The following is a 22,423-nucleotide window of genomic DNA, read 5'->3' on the forward strand; positions in this document are numbered from 1 at the left end:
GCTCTTGAGGACTGGAGCTGAGCGCCCTGTTCTTGGGAGAAGGAGCGGCTCAGGGAGTAAAGACACTGACTGGCACTGAGTTTGAAGCAGGGGAACCCCTTCTCCCCTCCCCCACCCCCACATGTCTTCTTTAATGAAGTCATTTTCAAATGTAAAAAAAAAAAATGTAAAAAAATTGCACAATAAAAGCGTTGCGGTGACGATCTTTCCCCGGCAGACTCTTAACAATAGCCATGTTGTTGGGCAGCAACCAACTACAAAGAGCCCTTTCTCAGAAGTTACTTGAAACTGCTTCTCTGCAACAGAAAAACTGCAGCGCCGCTGCTAAACAAAATGAGAGCTTCATCCTACTTCAGACCTAGCCGAGTTCGGGGAATGTACAAGCGTTTGGCATTTGCAAAATTAACCCCCACTGCAGGAGAGGTTGAGAGTAACTCTCCTTTTGTTATTTTTTCTGTACATTTCTGCTGGGGTTTTTTTTTTTTTAATGTTTACAGAATTATCCTTCAATTGCAAGGGTGGGCAACTGCAGTCCTCAAGGGCCACCAACAGGTCAGGTTTTCAGGATGTCCCTGCTTCAGCACAGGTGGCTCAATCAGTGGATCAGTCTCTGAGCCACCTGTGCTGAAGCAGGTGTATCCTGAAAACCTGACCTGTTGGTGGCATTTGAGGCATGGTGTTGCCCACAACCTGATATATTACAATGTAGGACACTGATTTACTGCAGGAATATTCAACTCATATACTTACCTCAAATAAACTTTAGATAAACAGTTGCATTTTCCCCCCAGTAATAAAACAAATGACCAATACTTTAACTAAAGTCTAATACACCATTCTGAACAATCTTTTCACACCCCAAGTAAAAAAGCCACCGTATATATAATACTATATGCTCTGCCATGTTCTGTTATCAAGAATCAATCTGCACTAAATACTACACCCGCTCAATCCCACCTCAAAACTTCCAATAAGATTATAACACATTTTATATAAGTTATGGTGGGCAATAAAGTGACAAAAACACTCCACTGTATAGCATACTGCAAATTAAAATATCACTTCTGAGCACATTCACATGTCTCAGGCAGGTCCAAAGCCCTGCTTTTCCCCATTATTTCCCAGCATACAGTGCTCCCACTGCAGCCAGGGATTCTGGGAGTTTATAAGGGTCCATGTCAAAATGGATTTGAAGCAAAAGGTGACACTGTGTGCTCATTTGCATGTCATTTCCCAGAATCCCTAACTGCAGTGGAAGCACTGTATGCTGGGAGATAATGGGGAAAAGCAGGGCTCCAGACCTGTCTGAGGCATGTGAATGTGCTCGCAAGTGAGATTTGTATTTGCAATAAGATCATACAAAGGTTTGCCAACTTTCTGCGAAAGTCTTCACAGCTGCATTTACAATCAAATCTTGTATTCTATTATCATCATCAGAATTATTATTTATTAAAATGAGGCGCGTGCCAGTCTCTTCAACGTGATTTCACTCTTGTGTATCGTACTGGCAATTTCTGGTAAGGACATTTTAGTCTTGCTCTATTCATGAATTCTAATTGTCGCAATTTGATTTTAAATATACACTGCGTTAAACCCACACAGGGCTTTGGGGACCCCTTAACAGGGGGGTGCCTTAAGCCCCCTACTAAGCTCATTTCAATATTCTTTTGTGGAAAAGGAATGTCATTTAAAGGTTCGGGAACTTGAGCTTCCATAAGGACCTTCCTTTCAAACCTCCTCATTTAGATCAATGCTGAACTCTAATGCAATGAAATACACGCACGCTTTGCTCTGACCACAATGAACCCCGCAGCCCAAATGAACCCGTTTAGCCTTCGAATGCCGGACACAATACAAATATCAGAAAATTCAAAATCGGTCGCTTCAAACACAGCTCCTCCCTCAGAAGAAAGATAAACACTTAAAACCACATCTCCGACGTTGAGGGAAGGAGGGCACAGCAAGAATGAGTACATTTAATAGAGGACCTTTAATATGCAATAGCAAAACATTCGATTCCGTAAAATATCCTGCTTTCCTTATACATTCACTAAAGGTTACCCTAATATAACATCTTTTGGGCCCATCAGTGCAGCCTCATAAACCACAAAATGCTTATTTTGGGAGATCTTTCCAAAAATCGAGCTAACTGTGTATTCAGTATTCTTTTTTTTTTATAAATCACAAAACAAAACTGATGAACAATGGGAATTTTATTTAGCAATATTAAGATTACTTTTTTTTTTGGTCTGGAACAGCACCAATTGGCACGGTTTCCGAAGATAAAATGCTAAACCCCCCAACACGTATCATCTGATGCAGGTTTAGCTGCATTCATTCCATCCTGCTGCGCATATAACTGTTTATTCATTAATTCACCAGTGCAGACTTATTAATATTAATAATAATAATATGATAGTTTGTACATTGTGATAAGAATAGGAGTCTGCATGGGTTGAATGTATCGAAGACTCCAACCATTAAATAATTGTGTGGAATATAAATACAGCATAGCCTATACCTAGCTAGTTAATTAATATACAAATGTAGCAGGTGCTATTGCATCCTAGTGGAATATTCTGTGATATTTTGTGTTATCACTGCCACTGAATCCTATAGGAAATTGTTGATCATCTACGTTTTAACGTGATATTCTGCGCTACGAGCGCTGCAATACCCTTTGCTACATACTGTAACAGCAGTTGGGCTGCAGATTAAAATGATGGTGAGTACGAATGAAAGCGTATACTTAACTTATACAACCTACATATGTGTGTTACATACAATGTTATTTATCTAGTACCCATTGCATCATACAGATTTACATTTGACTGCATTGTTGACAACCTAAAAAAAAGCATATTTTTTCCTCAATGATATAGCTGACATATCTGATTAATCAATGTAAAAATAGAATGCAGCCCCTTCCTACGGTGCACAAAAAATATATTAAAAAAAATAGAATGAACTAGCACTCACCCTGTCTACTATAATTCAGCTAGGGGTGCTGTGATCCTGCATCTATATCGCAAGGTGCATACAACTATACAAAAACAAACAAACTGGATCAGCACTCTCAAAGTAAATCAAAGAAAAATGAAGGCCTTACGTTTTGCTTTTGGTCTCACCAAGTTTCTGCTGTAAGGCCAGGTCCCCGCTGGCTACTACCCTCCCCTCAATGGGGCCGGGCCCGCTGCGAGGGGGGTCCGCCGCGCGCCGAGTTTTTCAGGAACACCTGAAAGTGGAGATGGCCACGGGTGACAGAGCGCTAGGCCACGCCCCCGGCAGTTCAGCCAATGAGGGCGAACCTGTCGGGTGACGTCATGGCCGCGCCCCCGTCACTCCCCCGGCACGCCCCCCTCCCCCCTGTCTTTCCCCCTACAGCTCCCTGCAGAACGAGGAATTCAGCTGCACGCGCACCCAGCCTCGATGGCGCGCGTGCAGCGGAGGCAGCTGGGCCGCAGCCTAATGTATCAAAAAAAAGAAGCAACACAGGAAAAAAAAGCGGCACACGCAAGGAGAGGAAAAGTTAGCAGACACACACTGTTATATGTGCACGATAGAGCTCTATTGTGCACACATAACAAACAATGTGTGTCTGCTAACTTTTCCTCTCCCTGTGTGTGCTGCTTTTTTTGATGCACAATAAATATGACATGTGTTCAGCTGACGAAGGGGTTAAAATCCCCGAAACTTTGGGCGATTGGAGTTTTTTCTGCAATAAATATACCACCCCGATACTGATGCTTTGAGAATCTTTTATTTCGTGTTCGGAGGGGGCAACGTTCTATTTTTGTATTTTTAAGAGCAGTTGGGCGGAAATCCCGCTCGTTCTCCCGGACCGGCACCGAGAGAGATACGGTTATACTGAATACAGGGGAGAGTGCGAGGAGGCCGGGGGCTGCGGCGGCTGTTTCATTAATCAATGTAAGCAAATAAATAAAGAAAAAACAAGTCTCCATGCTAAATATGTTAAAATTTCTATTTGGAATAAAAATACCACTCGTATTTGCATGTCTTTGGTAGGTCTGCAACCCAGTCTTTCCCCATTATCTCTTAGCAAACAATGCTTCCACAGTCAGGGATTCTGGGTAATGACATGCAAATGAGCACTCACAGCGTGCCACTCTTTACTTCTCATCCATTTTAACTTGGATCCCATCCCACCACAACTTTTTTTTATGCCTGGTTATTTGGAATAACAAATATATATTGCAAGAGATATAAACACATTATTATGCCCCACAATATCCTACAACAAACACACATTTTTGTGTATTTTGTAGGGAGACCGCCAGTAACTTACAACTGTGCGCATCACGTCATTAATCTCCTCACACTATAAAGATAAATGTTACATCAAGTCCAAGAAATCATGTGTACTCTCAATAATTATTTTAGGTAACAAAAACAGCACACGCGGAGAGCAAAGCCAAATTAAAATGCAGAAAGCAAGGTTAATAAAATGAATTTGTTAGTACAATTAATCCAGTTTGTAGGATATCTCATGTGCGCACTCCCAAAATATCATTAAATGACCCCAGTTTATATTTCCAATGAATAAATCTATGCTGATCATGTATGAATATGCCGTTCTAGTGGAGGAGCTATCAATTTCAACAACACAATCATTAACCTGGAAAAATGTGCGGAATGATGTGGTCATTATGGATATTGTGAACTTATTTTTATATCTCTAGTTATGGTTTATCTTTGATTATATATTTTACAATCTCTTCACTGCTGGTAGAACCTGCCCACTTTTATGCAGTTCCACTGCTGTGAGAATTCAGTTTTGGCCAACCTTTTTTTTGTTTTAATACAAGCCACCTATCACATCTAGAACAGCAACGTCTCATCCGGACTGTACACAAGAAACATAAATAGATGCAAAGAACAGGTCATCTTACAACCCTGATAATGGTCTCACGTACTGGAAGACGATTCCGCCAACCAGGGAAAGACAAGATCAGTTTCTTCTCACTCTCATGGTTTCTAGCAACACAAGTGCAAATAACCTACATCCTGCTTAAGATACATACATGTGTTTTTTGGTAATGTGACTTCTTTTCCCTAGGGCAAACAATAAAGTCGAGAACAATTTACCGTCTTTGCCAACGCTAGATTTGAACTAGGTCTTGCACTGGAATTTCTTGAAAGCTTTCAAATGAAAGAGGTAGACAGGGAATATTTGCTAATGAATGAGTAATGCAGCCATGTTATACGCTTTGTTTTAATATATATAAAAAAAGGAAAAATAAATATGCCCTTGAAAGTTTGAACAAAAAACTCTATTAAAAAATGTCTGATTATTCGTAAATAATAGTGCTAAACCTTCAAATCAATTTATATATATGATCTTTTTATTTGCTCTATGCAATACAGTGGAGGTTTCTTGTTGCCTTTTTCACCCACCATAACTTAAAACGTATATATATATATATATATGCTAGCTGAGAGACGGTGAATCTTGGCTGTGTGTGTGGGGGGGGGCTGAATCTTGGGGGAGGGTAAATCTTGGGGGGGGGGTGAATCTTGGGTGGGTGGGTGTGATTTTGGGGGGGGGGGGGTGGGTGTGTGTGAATCTTAGGTGGGTTTGAGTTCCCCCTCCCCGTCCCAGGCGATAAGTTCCCCCCCCCTGTCCCCGGTGCTTGTTCCCCCCGTCCCTTGCGGTGTTTCCACCCTCCCCTCTCCACCTGTGGAGGTTAGTGCCAGTGGGGAGAGGAGGGGGGTTTGGGGGTAGGAAAGGCGGCGCCAGTGTTCAGACCAGCGCGATGTCGCAGGGCCCCCTCCCCCCGTGCCGCCGTGGTGCAGACAGTAAGCGGCCTGCGGATCGGGCGGGAAGGCGGAGGGATGTCGATTGTGTATCGTGAAGGCGTCCATTTTCCGACACAGCGGCCAGCTGAGCGCAGAGCGAGTGGGAGGCAGCCATTTTGGCAGAGACTGCTGAGCGAGGAGCGGCCGGGAAGGCGGAGGGAGTGTGGAGCGGGCGGGAAGACGGACATTTTAATTGGGGAGCATGGTGATGATGATGGGGACAGATGTATCGGGCGTGAAGGTGGACGGAGCGGGCGGGAAGGCGGAGGGAGTGTGAAGGCACCATGAGGTAAGGGGGTGGACATCAGAGAGGTGGAGCACCATTTTCTCACAGGAGCTATGATGATAGGGGTAAGCGGGGACATAGAGGAGCGTTGTGATGCGGGCTACGGGTGGCTGTGTGTATGTTGGGGGGGGGTTGCGGGCTAGGGGAGGGTGTGTTGCGGGCTCCGGAGGGGGGACTGTGTTGTCTGGTGGTGTCGGTGAGCGTTCCCAGAGCAGTGAGGGTTAGGTGCTGTGAAGCGTTCCCAAAGTTCGGTGAGGGCTGGTAGAGTGTGGCAGCGGGGTCGGTGTGTTGGCCGCAGGCCAATGAGAGGTGTGCGGGGGCGGGCGGGCCAAGGGAGCAATCTCATTGGCCTGAGGCAGATTGGCCTGAGGCGGAGTGACGGGCCAAAGGTCCAATGCGATTGCCCCTAGACACGAGGAACACACATACAGACAGGCAAACACACATACGACGGTATATATATTTATATATATATATATATGATATATAATTGTTTATAATATAGATGTGATGTTATTTATTTAGATGCATACTATCTACTGCACATTTACAATGCCACAGTGTTAAAGGAGAACTTCCTGGCACAAGCATCTTCCTGAAGAAATCATCTTCCTCGGCCTGACCTGGGGAAACCATCTCCCTCAGCCTGACCTGGGGAAACCATCTTCCTCAGCCTGACCTGGGGAAACCATCTTCCTCGGCCTGACCTGGGGAAACCATCTTCCTCAGCCTGACCTGGGGAAACCATCTTCCTCAGCCTGACCTGGGGAAACCATCTTCCTCAGCCAGACCTGGGGAAACCATCTTCCTCAGCCTGACCTGGGGAAACCATCTTCCTCGGCCTGACCTGGGGAAACCATCTTCCTCGGCCTGACCTGGGGAAACCATCTTCCTCGGCCTGACCTGGGGAAACCATCTTCCTCAGCCTGACCTGGGGAAACCATCTCCCTCAGCCTGACCTGGGGAAACCATCTTCCTCAGCCAGACCTGGGGAAACCATCTTCCTCAGCCTGACCAGGGGAGCCCATCTTCCTCAGCCTGACCTGGGGAAACCATCTTTCTCAGCCTGACCTGGGGAAACCATCTTCCTCAGCCTGACCTGGGGAAAGCATCTTCCTCAGCCTGACCTGGGGAAACCATCTTCCTCAGCCTGACCTGGGGAAACCATCTTCCTCAGCCTGACCTGGGGAAACCATCTTCCTCAGCCTGACCTGGGGAAAGCATCTTCCTCAGCCTGACCTGGGGAAACCATCTTCCTCTGCCTGACCTGGGGAAACCATCTTCCTCGGCCTGACCTGGGGAAACCATCTTCCTCAGCCTGACCTGGGGAAACCATCTTCCTCAGCCTGACCTGGGGAAACCATCTCCCTCAGCCTGACCTGGGAAACCATCTTCCTCGGCCTGACCTGGGGAAAGCATCTTCCTCGGCCTGACCTGGGGAAAGCATCTTCCTCGGCCTGACCTGGGGAAAGCATCTTCCTCGGCCTGACCTGGGGAAAGCATCTTCCTCGGCCTGACCTGGGGAAACCATCTTCCTCAGCCTGACCTGGGGATACCATCTTCCTCAGCCTGACCTGGGGAAACCATCTTCCTCAGCCTGACCTGGGGAAATCTTCTTAGTGAACAGAGAGAAGGAAGCATCGGAGTATACTGATTGAATTGAGACCATAGTGAGTAAAAGTGTTGCAACAAAGTCTAACTGCCTGAACAAGTCACACAATATTAATTATTTTGGTTAAAAATCTAAAGACATGTCGTCCCGATTACTGAAACTTGACACGGTCTTCGCTCCCATTTGCAAAAATCTCCATGGCTTTGTGCAAATAGAGAGAATACTGTTGAGGTTTGATCTAGTGAAGCAGCGCTAACGGAGTGAAATATGCTGTCCTGCTATGTAGTGTAATGACCACGACAAACACTGTGGTTACCCTACACTTCCCTTAAAAAACTTCAAATGAATGCTATTTATAATGAGGTGAAAAGCAACATAAAATTCCAACAACTGCAGATGAGTGTAAGTCAGCCAACTACACTGGGTTTCAGTTTCAGACACAGAACCCTTGCTGCTATAACAGCACCGACCTTTGCTTTAAAAATCTGGATAAAATTGGCATTGAGGCTTTTTAATCGCACTGTCTTGTGTTTCCTCTTGCATTTAGAAAAGGATTCCCTTTATCGGACACGCTTTGCAGGACTCCCGAAACCCTGGTGCTAACGCTCTGACAATCGCAAACTCCCACATCGGTCAACAAGAGGTGCAAGGCACCTTGATACATTACAACTAGAAAACAAAAGGGTGTCTATTTAATGTCAAACTTGACTCAATACAAAGAGGAGCTCTGTATTAAAGTATTCAGGCTGCAGAACTAAATAATAGCATCAAATATAACAAAGAAATAAAAAATCCTCTGCATTTCTTTGATTATTCTGGTGCTATTATTTGCACCACTTTTGAAGCCTGGAGACAGATGCGTTGTCTCCATGACAAATATAAGCTTCCCATTAACTAATTTAAAAGCTTCAGTGCCACTTTGCCAAAATACACTGTATATGCACCGAAACATGATGCTGATTTTTAATGTTTGTTTAATATTTTAATAGATGTTTGTTCATTTTGTTTTTTAACTGAAAACCTAGTGCCCCAAAAGGACACTAAACATACAGTTTACAGACTGTTTATTTTAAAGGTAATTTTAATGACTTTACCTAAATGAGCTGGAAAGACAGCAGTGATTCCAAAGTTACATTAATCGGGGTTGAGCTACAGTATAATTCATATCCTAGAAAATTCAGAACCAATGCCCACATGTAAGAACAAAATAAATCTGGGGATTTAAACAATTTTAGGTAAATTCACAGAACAAATTTTTGCTATTCTGTGTACGTGGTACTAGAGATTTTCGAGGAACGGGCCAGAAAAATCAAAATGCCAATCGGGTGAGAAAAATATGGATAACATTACAAAGAGAAACCTCAGCATTGTCTCAGTATTGTTCTTATACTCTGAGTACTCAGGGTACTTCAATGCTTGGTGAGTATTTTAATCCGACAATTACTCTTATTTATAATGACACTTTGTAGGTGGTCAGCTAAGGTGTATGATTCGTATTATGCAAATGGTTTTAACAACATTACCCCATTGTGTCTGTCATACTATTAACCGCTTCAATGCCAGAGGGGCCTACAGTGCATTACATAGTGTAAGACACAGAAAGGGTCATGTTGGACAATTAAAAAAAACCTCGGTAGTATATGGCTTTCTTACTCAAGATAGAAAAATGAATTTGCTGGCTTTTCAATTTGGGTTTTTGTTTAAAAGTCACGACTAGAGACGAAAGAGCTAAGAAGCATCTTTCAATATCCCCGGGCAAAAGAAGAATACATGTTTACAACCTGAGAACAAAAAGACAGATTTGATCACAACGGGACTTGTCATTTTAATGATACCCAGGTTTTCTGGTAGTGTGCTACATATATCGCTTGACGGCATACTACTAATGTTTTAACCAATGAGAAACCAATGTTACTTCAATGTTGCTTTGGGATATTTTGTGTAAAAATAAAATCCCCTGATTTTGCACCTGATCTTTAGCAGTGGCAAGCGTTTCTTCTCAATGTGCCAACGTGACCATCTGGGCAATCTGCACATCACGGCTTTCAATATCATTATTTGATGAAATTGCAGAAGCGCTGCCAAAACAGAACGAAAATTCGGCACAGCCTGGCCGCCGTGGTATTTGTTTGGCTTAATTTGTATATAGGACAAAGGAAGCATTCCGTAAGAAAGGAGGGTGGGGGGGGGGGGGGGGAAGGAGACTTCCATGTGCAGCTTAGAACAAATACCTTTTGAATAATGCAGTAATCAGCATTGCACTGGAAAGACAACTTGCCCAAGAATTCCAGCTAACAGGATTTCATATTGCTAAGACTTCAAGATTGCACTTTCAGTGATGTACAGCATTGAGGAACACCTTGTACATTACGTTTACATAGTCAACTAACTAAAGCTATTAGCAGGACTAATGCAATAACAATCAATAACATGAGAAAGACTACAGTGTAAAGTTAAATGCACCCTTTTCTGTTATGAAACCAGAAACATATGCAAAGCCTCCCTACATTATCAATATTTTCATTGTTAACTCCACTTCTTCGAAGTTGCTTTAGACTTGTTTATTTTAATCAAAATAAAACTAGTGAAATTCCACAAAGAGACATAAAACATATTGTGTGGCTTTATGTTACAATGTGTTAATATGCAGATTACACAAGCAAAGCTCCATATTGCTAATTAAAAAAAAAAAACCTGAACTATTGCGTTTAAATTTTACAGATTTCAACAGCTTATCTATTTAAATGTTCCTTTTTGTTGAAAGTTGTGGAATCTTAAATTGTTAAATCTATAACATGTAACCATGACAATTTCATTAGATGTATATAATTGCTTTCGGATTTAACACACTGGTATGACACAAATTGCCTCTCTTAGAGGATGGGAAAAGCTGGAATATCAGGTGTCATTTTAATACTCGGTTGCCAGCAGATAACTATCTACTATCTGGCTACAGTCAAGTACTAGCCATTTAAAAACAAAAACAAAAAAAAACCTGATTTCAGACAAAAACCTTATTAAGGAGCTCTTGCTACCCACATTAGCAAACACTGCACCACAGCTGTAAAACTGAAAAAGTTTGTGGTTGACTGGCTACTAATCATCAAAGGTTAAACTTTATCTAAAAGGTCAACTGCCTGGTTGCAAAGGTTATGACCGTAACAACTTAAATGGTGACCTTGCCACGTGCCTGTTTTGACTCCTGATCCTGATACAGATCATCCATTTATGGTAAAGCCATAAATTTGCTTTTCTCCAGTACTCCCACAAGTAAAAAAAACAGTTCCCTACAATAAACTAAGGTTTCAAAGTGTCATTCGATACATGTGTGTGGAAACTGAAAACTTAAAAGCCCAATAAATTTAGGAGCATGAAAATTCTACATCTGTTGTTGTTTAAACAGATAACATTCGCCAATTAGTAGTTTCCAAAACTTTTCACCTGCGCCTTTTATCCCATCCATGCTAACTGCACGCAAATTTAACATGGTTTTCTATTTTAATTACAACACATTTACATCCATGTTTGTAAAAAAAAAAAAAATTAAAAATTGTTACAATCTCAGAACCTACTGCACTTAAAAAAATACAAGATGTTTTTTTCTATAGGGGCATATTTTTATTTCAGTTGCAGATCTGAAATATATATTTTGAGAAATGTTTAAAAGAGATTAACAAGCTAATTAAAGGAAGTATAGTTTTGACCAGACATGATAGTTTTTAGGATTTTGAGTCAGAAGGGGAAAAAAAAAAAAGGAGGAAGAGAGAAGCACAAAAGGCATTGAGGGTGAAAGGCCTCAAACTGGATTTGGCACATAAAATCAAGCATGTTTTGGAGTCTCAGCCTGCTGCCAACTCCTCATAAAACTTTTAAGGGGGTAAAAACATTATTGTGTACGCACAAGTCTTTAGCAGTATTGCACACGCTCATCAAAAACCGTCGTGTATATTTCCTGACTATTAAAAATAAAGAAAAAATACACTGCCTTTCAACTGTTTTCTGTTTTAACACTTTCAGTGTCATGGGCCATTTAACAAACTGCGCGGCAATCAATTGCGAGCCTTTTGACACTGAATGGGTCCATTCCGGAAGATGACCGTTCTGTTCTACGCGTCTCAAATGTGTAATCCATTTCTCTTCCTTTTTTCCCCGTATAATCCTGCATCACACACTTTCAAAATGTCGTTACTGAACGCCAACCCACGCATTCAAATAAACATGTATTTCGGAATAACTTGAACACTCGTACTTTTGCCCACAGTGTATTTGAATTAATATATGGCGGCGAGTGTTCAAATATGACTATTTTGCTGAATTAAATAGCTACACATTGTGGAAACATTATGGAATAAACACAATCTTTGCAGGACACACGCACAGTTAAGCTAAATTAGTCATTGACAAAAAGTTTCCAGGTGTAGATTTCGTGTGCATATTAGGACCGCATATAGCTCTTCTGCAAGCTAACTTTGCTGCTTTATGGCATATTCCATAACCTTTTGACTTCTGGAAAAGCCAGCTAGGATCATTCCCAATGCTCTCTAGTCTCTTCCTCAAGGAAAGGCGTTAAATTCCTCTATTTCAATGAGCAAGGAAAGTGTTCGAAGCTCATCTGCTAAAGCCCAACTACGAAAACGCAATCACATACGCTTCCTCGCAGTGGTTTTATTTTAAACTGTTGCCGCACAGCGACTGCATGCGAGCGATTCACTGCGGTGGAAACAGGTCACAGTTAAACTGCTACAACATACTGAAAAACGAGATGGTAACTCTCAATGTATTACTTCCTGGTAAAACATTTTTATAAATAAATAAAAAACATAGTAAATCAAACCGGTAGAACGCCAACTTTCGCTGCCCACAAAATTTAGAAGATACAGTCCACAATTTTTTGTGCAAACGAGTCTATCCTGCACTTTTTTTGTGGCCCAAGTAATAGGCGAGTAATAAGGTCGAAGCGGCGTGTACCACACATAAACAGGACAACAAGATTCGTCTACAAGCATGTGCACTGTACAACAGGAATACAACACAAGCCAAACATGTTTAAGTATATAGGTTTCTTGGTCATCGTTTTACTAATACCATGACAATAAACTGATAAACAGCCTGTTTATTGGGAGGCCTCTTAACATTACCTTTATGCTACAGTGTGTCAGAGAAGAGCAGTGGAATGCTGATTCTATAGTCATTTATTAAAGTACATTCAGATGTTTAATGGCAGCTACTTCCTTTATATTGATCCTAGTTTTTCATTTATTTACCATCTAAATAATAAATCTTATGTGATGTGTCTCTGGCTCTAACGTGCTGATACTGTCGTGTTTTTAACTGTTTTTTTTTTCTTCTTTAGAACTATATTTATGTACATAGAAGGAGCATTATACTGGAATACTAAAATATATGCAAACACCATTGAAACAACTGAACAGTTACAGTAGTTTGTTTACATCCAAAGCTGGCTGAAAGTTATTTCAAGGTAAACTTGCGATGCCTAACTTTTCTAAACATACCACTAAATATATCAGGCCATCATAGCAGTCCGAGCTCTCAAGCTTTCAGTTAAGATATTGGGTATGTTAAAATATATATAGTAAAGAGATCAAGTATACATATTAATGAAAATTATTTGACTGAACATAATTCAGGGTGTGACAGTTATATCACGGGCCTTCCAATTAAATTCTGAACAACTGAGAACTATACCCAATCTTTGTCGCCAAACCGTTGCGTGAAATAGGTTTCGGTACTTTTTTTCCCCAGAGGGTAAAGGAAAGAACTGTGGATAAACCGTAGAGTTTAGCAATGTTCAGAAATGCACTTACCTGCTGTGTGTACAAAGTATGCCAAATATAAATCGAGTTCCTTCACCGAAACTCCTATGTGATGGGGCTGAACGCACAGCCCGTGGTTAGAGCACTGAGGGGACTTTACAAGGCGTTCACCATCAGTACTTTCGAGCGGAATACCTTTAAATAAAATCACCATTACAAGGTCCAGCCTCCAGACCTTGTCTGCTTGACGGAGACAGTCAATTCTTCGCATCTTGCCCTTCTGATCTGGGTTGGATAGCACACAACATGCGGGCTTTTTCCCTGTGACTGTAAGAACAAAATCCTCTCGGTACTCTGGCCTGATATCTTTCCGCAACTTTGCCAGCAGTCTGGATGCCCATTTCTGTTTGACCTCGGGTTTCTCGCTCAGCAATTCATCCTTCACTGCTCTTTCTTCTTCTTTTGACATGCGCTTCTCGTGTTTTTTGAAGTATTTTCTTTTTCGGGCTTGTAGGTTGAACCACGTATAAGCAAATGCACGGACGTGAGGCAGCAGTGCTTCGATGAAGGGATGGAATTCATCCTACGGGAGAAGATAGAAGGGAAAAATGTTTCAGTAACCCAGCGGGTAATAAATCCTACTTGATCGGAAAAAGGAAAAAAATCTTAAACTGCAAAAATAATTTGATTGCAAAATTCTAATAAAAAAATAAAAAAATCGGAATGAAATCACTCCGAAACCAGAAAAATATTTAACATGAACATTTTTTTTAATGAAGATGTAAAATAAAGGTGAATTAAAGACTTAATGGCAATATTTGAAGTTGTGAAGAAGTGGTGTCTTATTTTGTTCCTGTCCTACTATTTTTACAATTGTATACAGAGGCACGTGCCTTCTTTTTTTTTTTTTCCAGAAATGCTGAGCAATTGCACGGGAATCAATATTTAAAAGTGGAAATCAGAAGCACAGTAAATGTAATGTAAGATGAGTTTACACCCACAAATCGATAGCGCAGTAAAAGTTTCATGGTAGCTGTAAAAAGTACTGCTAACCTTTATTGGGATGGCATCCTGGTAAGCATTACATATAACGTCCCCATATATTTATATTGCTGGCATAGAAAATATCCCTCATCGAAATTTGTTACATAATTGAATTATCATTTTAATTTACACCTGGTCGGAGACTTGATCAAACTTTATTCCATAAGATGAAAACAGCCAAGACACACAACCTGTTGCTGAGATAGACTACACTCATTTTTGTTATAGCATAAAATCATCCAATCTTTAATGCTAAGTACATTAGGAAAAGTGTTTGCAATGGCACAAAGTCCCAGACCCATACAAAGCAAACCACTTTGCCTTTGAAGATGTTTTTTTTTTCTTCAATCATAACAAGGCCTGCTTTTATGGTAGAAAGTGAAAAAAGAAGAGTTTGTAAAACTCGATAAGTCAAGTGCTCCTTACAGTAAGAGCAGAGTATGCAATCATTTTAGTCTCAACACATTTAAGTAGATTGCAATAAAAAGTAGTCAGCAAAGTATGTGAGAAAACTGGCTCTTTTTAATGTATGATTTCGCCTATATTAAAAAAAGTGCCTAAAAGTGGAGAGAACGTAAAAAAATAGCTACAGAGATCAACATGTCCTCCCACTATTTATTTTTTAAACAGATAAGTGTTGTGCTTTGTTAATGATGTAGTGTGGTTCAATGTCAGATTTTTGAACTAGCTGACGTTTTACGTGCTCTAACTGTACTAAGTAAAAGAAAAGCTTCTCTTTTGTAACATTCTAGATCTACGGGTTTGGGTGGTTTTAAGAAAAAAATGTTGCAGTCTGCAAAACGGTCTCCCAAGCTAATGCAGTGTTGCAAATACTTAGAAAACAGAAGCAGGTAAAATACTGAAAAGAGAATTCCAAGTCATGACTTCAAGTTCAAGTGTGAGATAATAAATCACACAGACCTCTTCTGTAGATCTTTATGTGAAGAAAAGTCTATGTTACAGTTAAACTATATATAAACACAGAGATGAGATTTAAATATGCTAATACGAATACTCAACACATGTCAACAGTATACAAGAATATAACATTATTTCACCTGTTATCAAAAAAATATAAACAATAATAGGCTCAGGAACTCTATAATTATGTTTCATTGAAGATAAATATTATACATGTATATATATTAGTTAAATTAGAGCGCATTTCAAATATATACATATTTCAGAATCTATCCATTCTTTTATGATTTGGATGTACCCCACAATATGTCGATTTCACTTTTGCTAAAACCATCATGTTAAATTATCTTGCTGTGTATTTTGGACTTGCTTGGCCTATTACAACGCTTCATTTCACAGCTAAATCCTTGAAAAAAAATAAAAAAACAAATAAAAATGTACCCGCTACCTAGCGCCACATTTTGGTGTGAAGAAAGGCCTTGCTTTTCTTGGTTTATACTAAATCCCTGTGTCTATCTTAAGAGACCGCTATAAATATTAAACATGTTTTCTTCTGCACTATATCTACAAGTGACATAAAAAAAACTATATGTTCTAACCTAAACATTAATTATTCAGGTGCAGAGACTAGACTCCCAAGCTACGTTGCAGGCAGCCTTCAGAAATATATGCTCGATCAAAACAATTTATGAGCTTCTGATAAGTATGTTGCATAAAACAATTACACAAACGTACAGACTTGCATAAAGTAAGTTACAATCACTTCTTTTAAATTCCACAAAGAACTTTTGGCAACAAACTAAGTGAACGTTACAGTTACGTTTAAGAAAGAAATAAAATGCCTCCGATAAGGTTTCTGTTGAGCACAGTATTGCAAAATGGGAGGTTTTTTTTCACATACTCCAAGTTCTGTGGACCAATTTTGTTATTTTAATTTGAAATACTTAACACATTTTCAAGGAATAAACACGAGAAGTAGAACGGAATTACATCGCTTCATTTTTTGACCTGCAATGAAGGATGTCCGACCATTAATTTAACAGCCAGTTCTACGTTATTAGCTGTTCTCCTTAGTCTACATATATTCACCCTTTAATGTAATCCAAGCCCCTCTTGGACCAAAATGGTTTTATATGAAATTTCACTTTTACCTATACAGTACCTAGAGTTAATCTCAGATTAATCACATCGTACCAAGAAACCTTGTTAATCTCACCAATTGTAGAGAAGTATTCAATGGGATCTGAATAAGGAGTTAAATCAAATATACTGTAAAAATGTACCCGGTTCATTCATGCTGAGCTTTTCAAAGAAAAAAAAATATTGCCTAACTACATACTATTTTTTTAACTGTAGCTCTTTTTACATCTCTTTTACTCAAAGCCCTGTGCATATTTGACCCAAATGTATTATATTACACTTAAACATATTCAAATATAAAACTATGTAAATTTAATTTAGACCTTTTCTTGCAAAAGTGCAGTAGAGATATAACGTCCAGACCGACTAGAGTTTATGGTTTTCAGCAGATATTTTTTTTTTTGTAAGATATTTTCAAAAGACGTCCTTTGTGGTTACTTTTCAAAATAAAATAAATATTAATTGACCCTTCTCATACACAATGCCTTGCAGCGCAATCAGAACAGGACACATTAAAAATGACTTACAATCTTATCTAACAAACAGCATATTTGGCCTATTTAGCATTCAAAACTGAAGAAATACGGGGCAATGTTTAGCAGCGTCCAACAGGCCTGGAAAGTATCCTGCCAACCCTCTGAAAAGAAAACTTTTTTTTTAAATATAGATCTTTGTGTATGTCCAATATTAGAATGTTGGAGTTTTCTTTGAGTGAATCTGGGATCTTTTGGGCCTACATACAAGCATTTATATAAAAGCTTTTGGGTTATTAACAATTAACTCTTTAAAACGTGTCGACCTTAAAGTTATAATAAACAAAAATACTATATATATATATACTGTATATATGAGGCACGTCTGAATTTTTTCCCCCAAAAGGTTTGTAAACAGTTGCATGAAAATACTGTCCCAGGAAAAAAAGGATGATTTAATCTCTGTTTTGTCCCTGAATTATATGCCTCGACTAACAACTCAGGTAAAGTATCAGCCTTTAGATCAATTTAGGATTTGACAGACATATAAAAGTTCCAAATGTGTTGTCATTTGCTTTTAATTACAGGTTATCAGAATGCTGTAATTTGCCACACACCCCATCACCTAAAGGCTAAAAACTGCTCCAATTATAGGATTGTCTATGCAACTGCTCACTCCAAAGAATTAAAATCATTGTGATTGCATCAAAATGTCAAATACACTAAAAACAAGGAGAGAGAAACATACTTTATCTGGAGGATCTTAGCTCCCTAATTAGAGGGGCTTGGTCTGTGGCACATACTGTACATACACATACTGTATATAGCATACTGTATATCGATATTGGAGGGAAACTCAAGCATTTGCCCATAGAAAACTTTCATTGCACCTCTGAGCACAGACACATCTCCCCTGCACTCACCCCCACCCCACACTCCCGAGGAGGGTTAATGATAGAAAATATAATACTACCACAGATCTGGAGCCGCACAACGTAATATCTGCCTGGTAAAAAAAGTTGCACGAAGAAGTCATCCCCCTGTGTGTGTGAGAGAGAGAGAGAGAGCGACCGGAGGGCGAGAGAGACGGCTCAGCACTGAGAGGGAGAGCACTGAGAGAGAGAGCACTGAGAGAGAGAGCACTGAGCACAGCACTGAGCACAGCACTGAGAGCGCTGAGCACAGCACTGAGCACAGCGCGCCCGGGACCGTCCCACACACACACATGTATGTACACACACACACACAACACACACACACATGTATGTACACACACACATATATACCCTCATGCACACATATGTACATATATATATACACACACACACGTAAAAACGTACATATGCACACATGTATACATGTACCGTACGTATACACAAACCAACAACGACCACTACACAGCTTCATGCCTCCATGTGTCACTTCTATGTCACTTCTTCAATGCCAATGTCATTATGTCCACATCCAGTCTGGGAATTATTTAAGTAAGTGCAAGCATGCATTCACATGTACAATGCATATACTAAATAATACATATATAGAGGTGTGTGTGTGTGTGTTTATATATCTAAATATATATATATATATATATATATATATATTATATTTATATTTATATACACACATACACACACACACACATGCTGCATACTTACAGTTCACGATTTACAGCTACTCTTTCCTTCAATGACAAACCTTATGGGAAACCCCATGGGTTAGGTGTCTTATGCAGAGATGTCCCAATCCATAATAATACAGAATAAATGCCCGAGCACCCCCCCCCCCCCCCCCCTCTTTACCTAACCCCAGCTATGGCAGAGCCCCGCAGGGCAACCAGGTCCCCAGGAACCCACCCACCGCACACGTGCACACAGCTCCAGGAGCAGAGCCCACTGGCACAACACACAGCACCCATACCCCCAAATAATACTCCAAAAGTATTAATAAGGGAAGGCGCCATCCGCCATGCGCCTTGCCAGGGACCTCCGTGCAACCTAATGCCAAACAAAGTTACTTTCTTTTAAAGCTGCATGTCTCCAGCGCAACCCCAACATAGACATGCAGAATCCCCCCCTCCCCACCCCCCCAACAGCTGCTTACCTGGGTCAGACACAGCGGAGAATACATGCCTGCTGCTGGTATATATATATTATATATATATATATATATATAGGTGTATTATTATTTTTTTGTGGGTTTGAAAAAAAAAAAAAAAAAAAAAAAGGAAAAAGATAGAGAGAGAGAGAAAAAGAGGGAAAAAATACCCCAAGCTCGCTTCTTGCTTTCACATTTCCAACTCTGCAAACTGCAGCCAGCGCTGCGCCTTCTCCATGGGCTGAACTTTAACCCCGCCTAGAGTTTCCCCACACCGCGCTATGCATGTGTACCGTGCACCCCCGCCACCCCCCCTTATCCCTCTGCCTCTATCCTGCTCCCGCAGCCGGCCCCCCGCAGCACTCAGTATTCCCCCAGCTGGATGTCGCCCGCTGCTCTGTGCTGCACTGAGAGAGGACTCCGGCGCGGTGCGATGGAGCTGTGCCCCTGGTACACAGTTATAGGCTGGGAGCTGCTGCAAGCAGGAATAACTTTCCGGATCCTGCAGCTCTCAACCACCCAAACCCTCCCCACCCCCCTCCTCCCCTTCTCTCTCCCCCCCCCCCCCCTCCGATCGCACAGCCTAATCATGCGAAAGGGCTGATCGATAGATGAAATAGTCCATATTAGACATGGTGGTGCTGGTTGGGTGGTGATAAGGGGGGGGGGGGGGGGGGGGGAGAGAGAAAGAACCTTTAACCCTCTCTGGTGCTAAGGGGTGGGGAGGTGCAACGCGTTGGCTATGAAGGGGTTACATGCAAAAGTATGCGAACTCTTTCCGGGACTTACACTACCCCCCTCCCCACATAGAATATATAATATTTTTTCTGCTGCTTTAGAAATGTTATTTACATTGGCTTGTGCCGGGGTTTTATCAGATCGGTTTCACCCCCCCCCCCCCCCCCCAAAAAAAAAAGTGATTATCTTTCCATTTTGCAAGCATCGTGCTAAATGGAGTTTAAAACACAAATATTCCACAACTCTGTGGTGCAAAGCTTTTAACAAGGTTATTTGGGGGTCTTTTATGTAAAAGTATATATATTGATGCACGTATACATGTGTGTGTATGTAGATAGACATATATATATATATACATATATATCTACATACACACACACACACACACACACATATATATTTTATATATATATATATATGTTGTGTTAGCAGTATTTATTAGTGGTATAATAAACAATTAAATATTAATATATATATATATTAACACGCCATGGAATGCTTTGCATGATTAATTAAGATACAAATCGTTAAAGATATTTTTTCTTTACTTTTAGACAATTGTGTTGGCGCTGTAATGGGCTTGAGTTTGGTTCTGGAAAGTTGCCAGACCGGTCCCTTGTTTGTTTTAGATTTTCGGTTTGCTTTCTTTACAGTCCCTTAAGATAGGCCAGAATAGGCCATGGCTCTCTTTTAAATAACCCCCCCCCCCCCCCAAAAAAAAATAATAATAATATATCCATTGCGCATACTCTTGGGAAACCCAAACTGTCTGCTTCATGAGTTTTTCAAACTTAGTTGGAACAGGCAGAATATGCAATTGCATGTACAACAGAGCAAATTATTTAATAAAACATTCACAATCTACACTTACTGTGACTTGTCAAAATAGGTATTTTCAACATCAAGACTTAACAATTAATAAACAGTATCACAAAACATGCAATAATAATACTTAACACTTTACAATACAGCCTCTCCCCTTTCCAGAACCTTACTGAAATTTACAATACACTGTTTTATTTTGGACTTAAAAGCTGGATGATCACAATACCCCAAACTGTAATATTTAGAAAAATTCAAATTCCATTATTATAGTAAAGTTGTTTTATAAATGTTTTATATACCGACTTAAGCTGTTCCTTTTCAATATTTTTGGCACATGTTCTGTTCAGAGACCCAAGCCGCTTAAAAATGTGTGTGTGTGTGGGGGGGGGGGGGGGGTAGGTTTTCCTATATTTCGTACTCATTAAGCTACATCTGGTTAACTATTAGTATTTTCAGGAAATCCAAGTGAGGTGCTGCAAGGCCACAAAATTATTTCTGCTTTTGGCTGCCACCACACATGCTTTTCATGTTTCCTAGATACTAGTTTTTGGCTCACATTCTGACATTTGTCCAAGCCACAGAGAAAAGTTATCACACAAATTACTGTCTAAAATTCTACAAACACTGCTTGCTAACTGTGTTGAACAATGAACCCCACTGGTGCTCTAGGAGCCAACAACGCATAGCTCCACAATGTGTCACACAGGTACCCAAGTGGTAAATAAATATATATTTACAACTGTTATTCCATGGTATTCTTTTATCTCCTTGGATTGTAGCACTTTACAGAAAGTAAAAGCAGAGTAGTACTGATAAAATACAAGGACAAGAGCACAAGACATAAAAGTAAACACTAGGAACAGTGAATTCCTGCCCTTATAGGCTAACAATCTAACATGCAATCCTTCTTTCTAAGGCCTCGGCCAGGGTGGTGTTGAGCGGGCGGGCGCGCTCACACTGGCCCACGATGAAAAACATTGCGGCAATGTGTGTGGCCAGCGTGAGCAAGCGCCTACGCCCGCTCGGTGCTTAGAGCAAGCAAATTTGATTTTGCTGCTCGCAAGCGTGTCACGTGAGCGGTTCGCCCAATGAGGGCGTACCAGCTCCGTGACGTTGTGGCCCCGCCCCCAGGTGAGCGCGCGCCTAGCCAGCCACAAATCGCACGGCCAAGCAGGGCGCAGCGCACGAGCGCCAGCGCGCCCGTTCCCTGCCTGGCTGAGGCCAGGGTGGCACTGAGCGGGCGGGCGCGCTCACGCTGGCCACGAAACACATTGCGGCAATGTCTGTGGCCAGCGTGATCAAGCACCTGAGCGTGTGCGGCGCTTAGCTGCTTGCCAAGCAAGCAAATTTGAATTTGCTGCTTGCGCCACCGCACGTGAGTGCCTGCACGCTCAGCGCCACCCTGGCCGCAGCCTAAGGCCGAGTTCAGGGTGGCTGGTACGCGACGTGCGCGCGCTTGCATGCACGCGCACATCCGTCGCAAGTTCGGGTTGTTTGGTGGGAGTGTTCAAACTGAAAACTCCACCGGCGACAAAGTGCAGCGTTGACACTTTGCCGCTACAGCCCGACATTATATTTGGGGCGGCAGTCGCGTCACGTGAGCTGGTTCAGCGAACCAGCTCAGGGACACATTCGCCCCACCCCCACCCCCAAACGCCGCGACCCAACTCCTGCAGCCTGGGCACAGATCGCTGGGCTG

General features: G+C 41.3%; 1 protein-coding gene across 20 annotated transcripts in view; it reads right to left on the reverse strand.

Moving 5' to 3' along the window:
* NFIA (nuclear factor I A) overlaps positions 1-22,423 on the reverse strand; it is a 426,576-nt gene that overhangs the window by 285,713 nt on the left and 118,440 nt on the right. For 10 of the 20 annotated variants that reach the window (XM_075615991.1, XM_075615979.1, XM_075615981.1 and 7 more), the window contains exon 2: positions 13,541-14,072. In XM_075615991.1, coding sequence (XP_075472106.1) covers positions 13,541-14,072 — 532 coding nt within the window. Of the gene's footprint in view, positions 1-13,540; positions 14,073-18,040; positions 18,276-18,722; positions 18,840-19,167; positions 19,271-19,331; positions 19,460-22,423 lie in introns of those variants that run through there. The other 10 variants (XM_075615995.1, XM_075615988.1, XM_075615987.1 and 7 more) reach the window with 7 other exon arrangements.

Source organism: Ascaphus truei, chromosome 10 (assembly GCF_040206685.1).
Source record: "Ascaphus truei isolate aAscTru1 chromosome 10, aAscTru1.hap1, whole genome shotgun sequence".
Classification (NCBI taxonomy): Eukaryota; Metazoa; Chordata; class Amphibia; order Anura; family Ascaphidae; genus Ascaphus; species Ascaphus truei.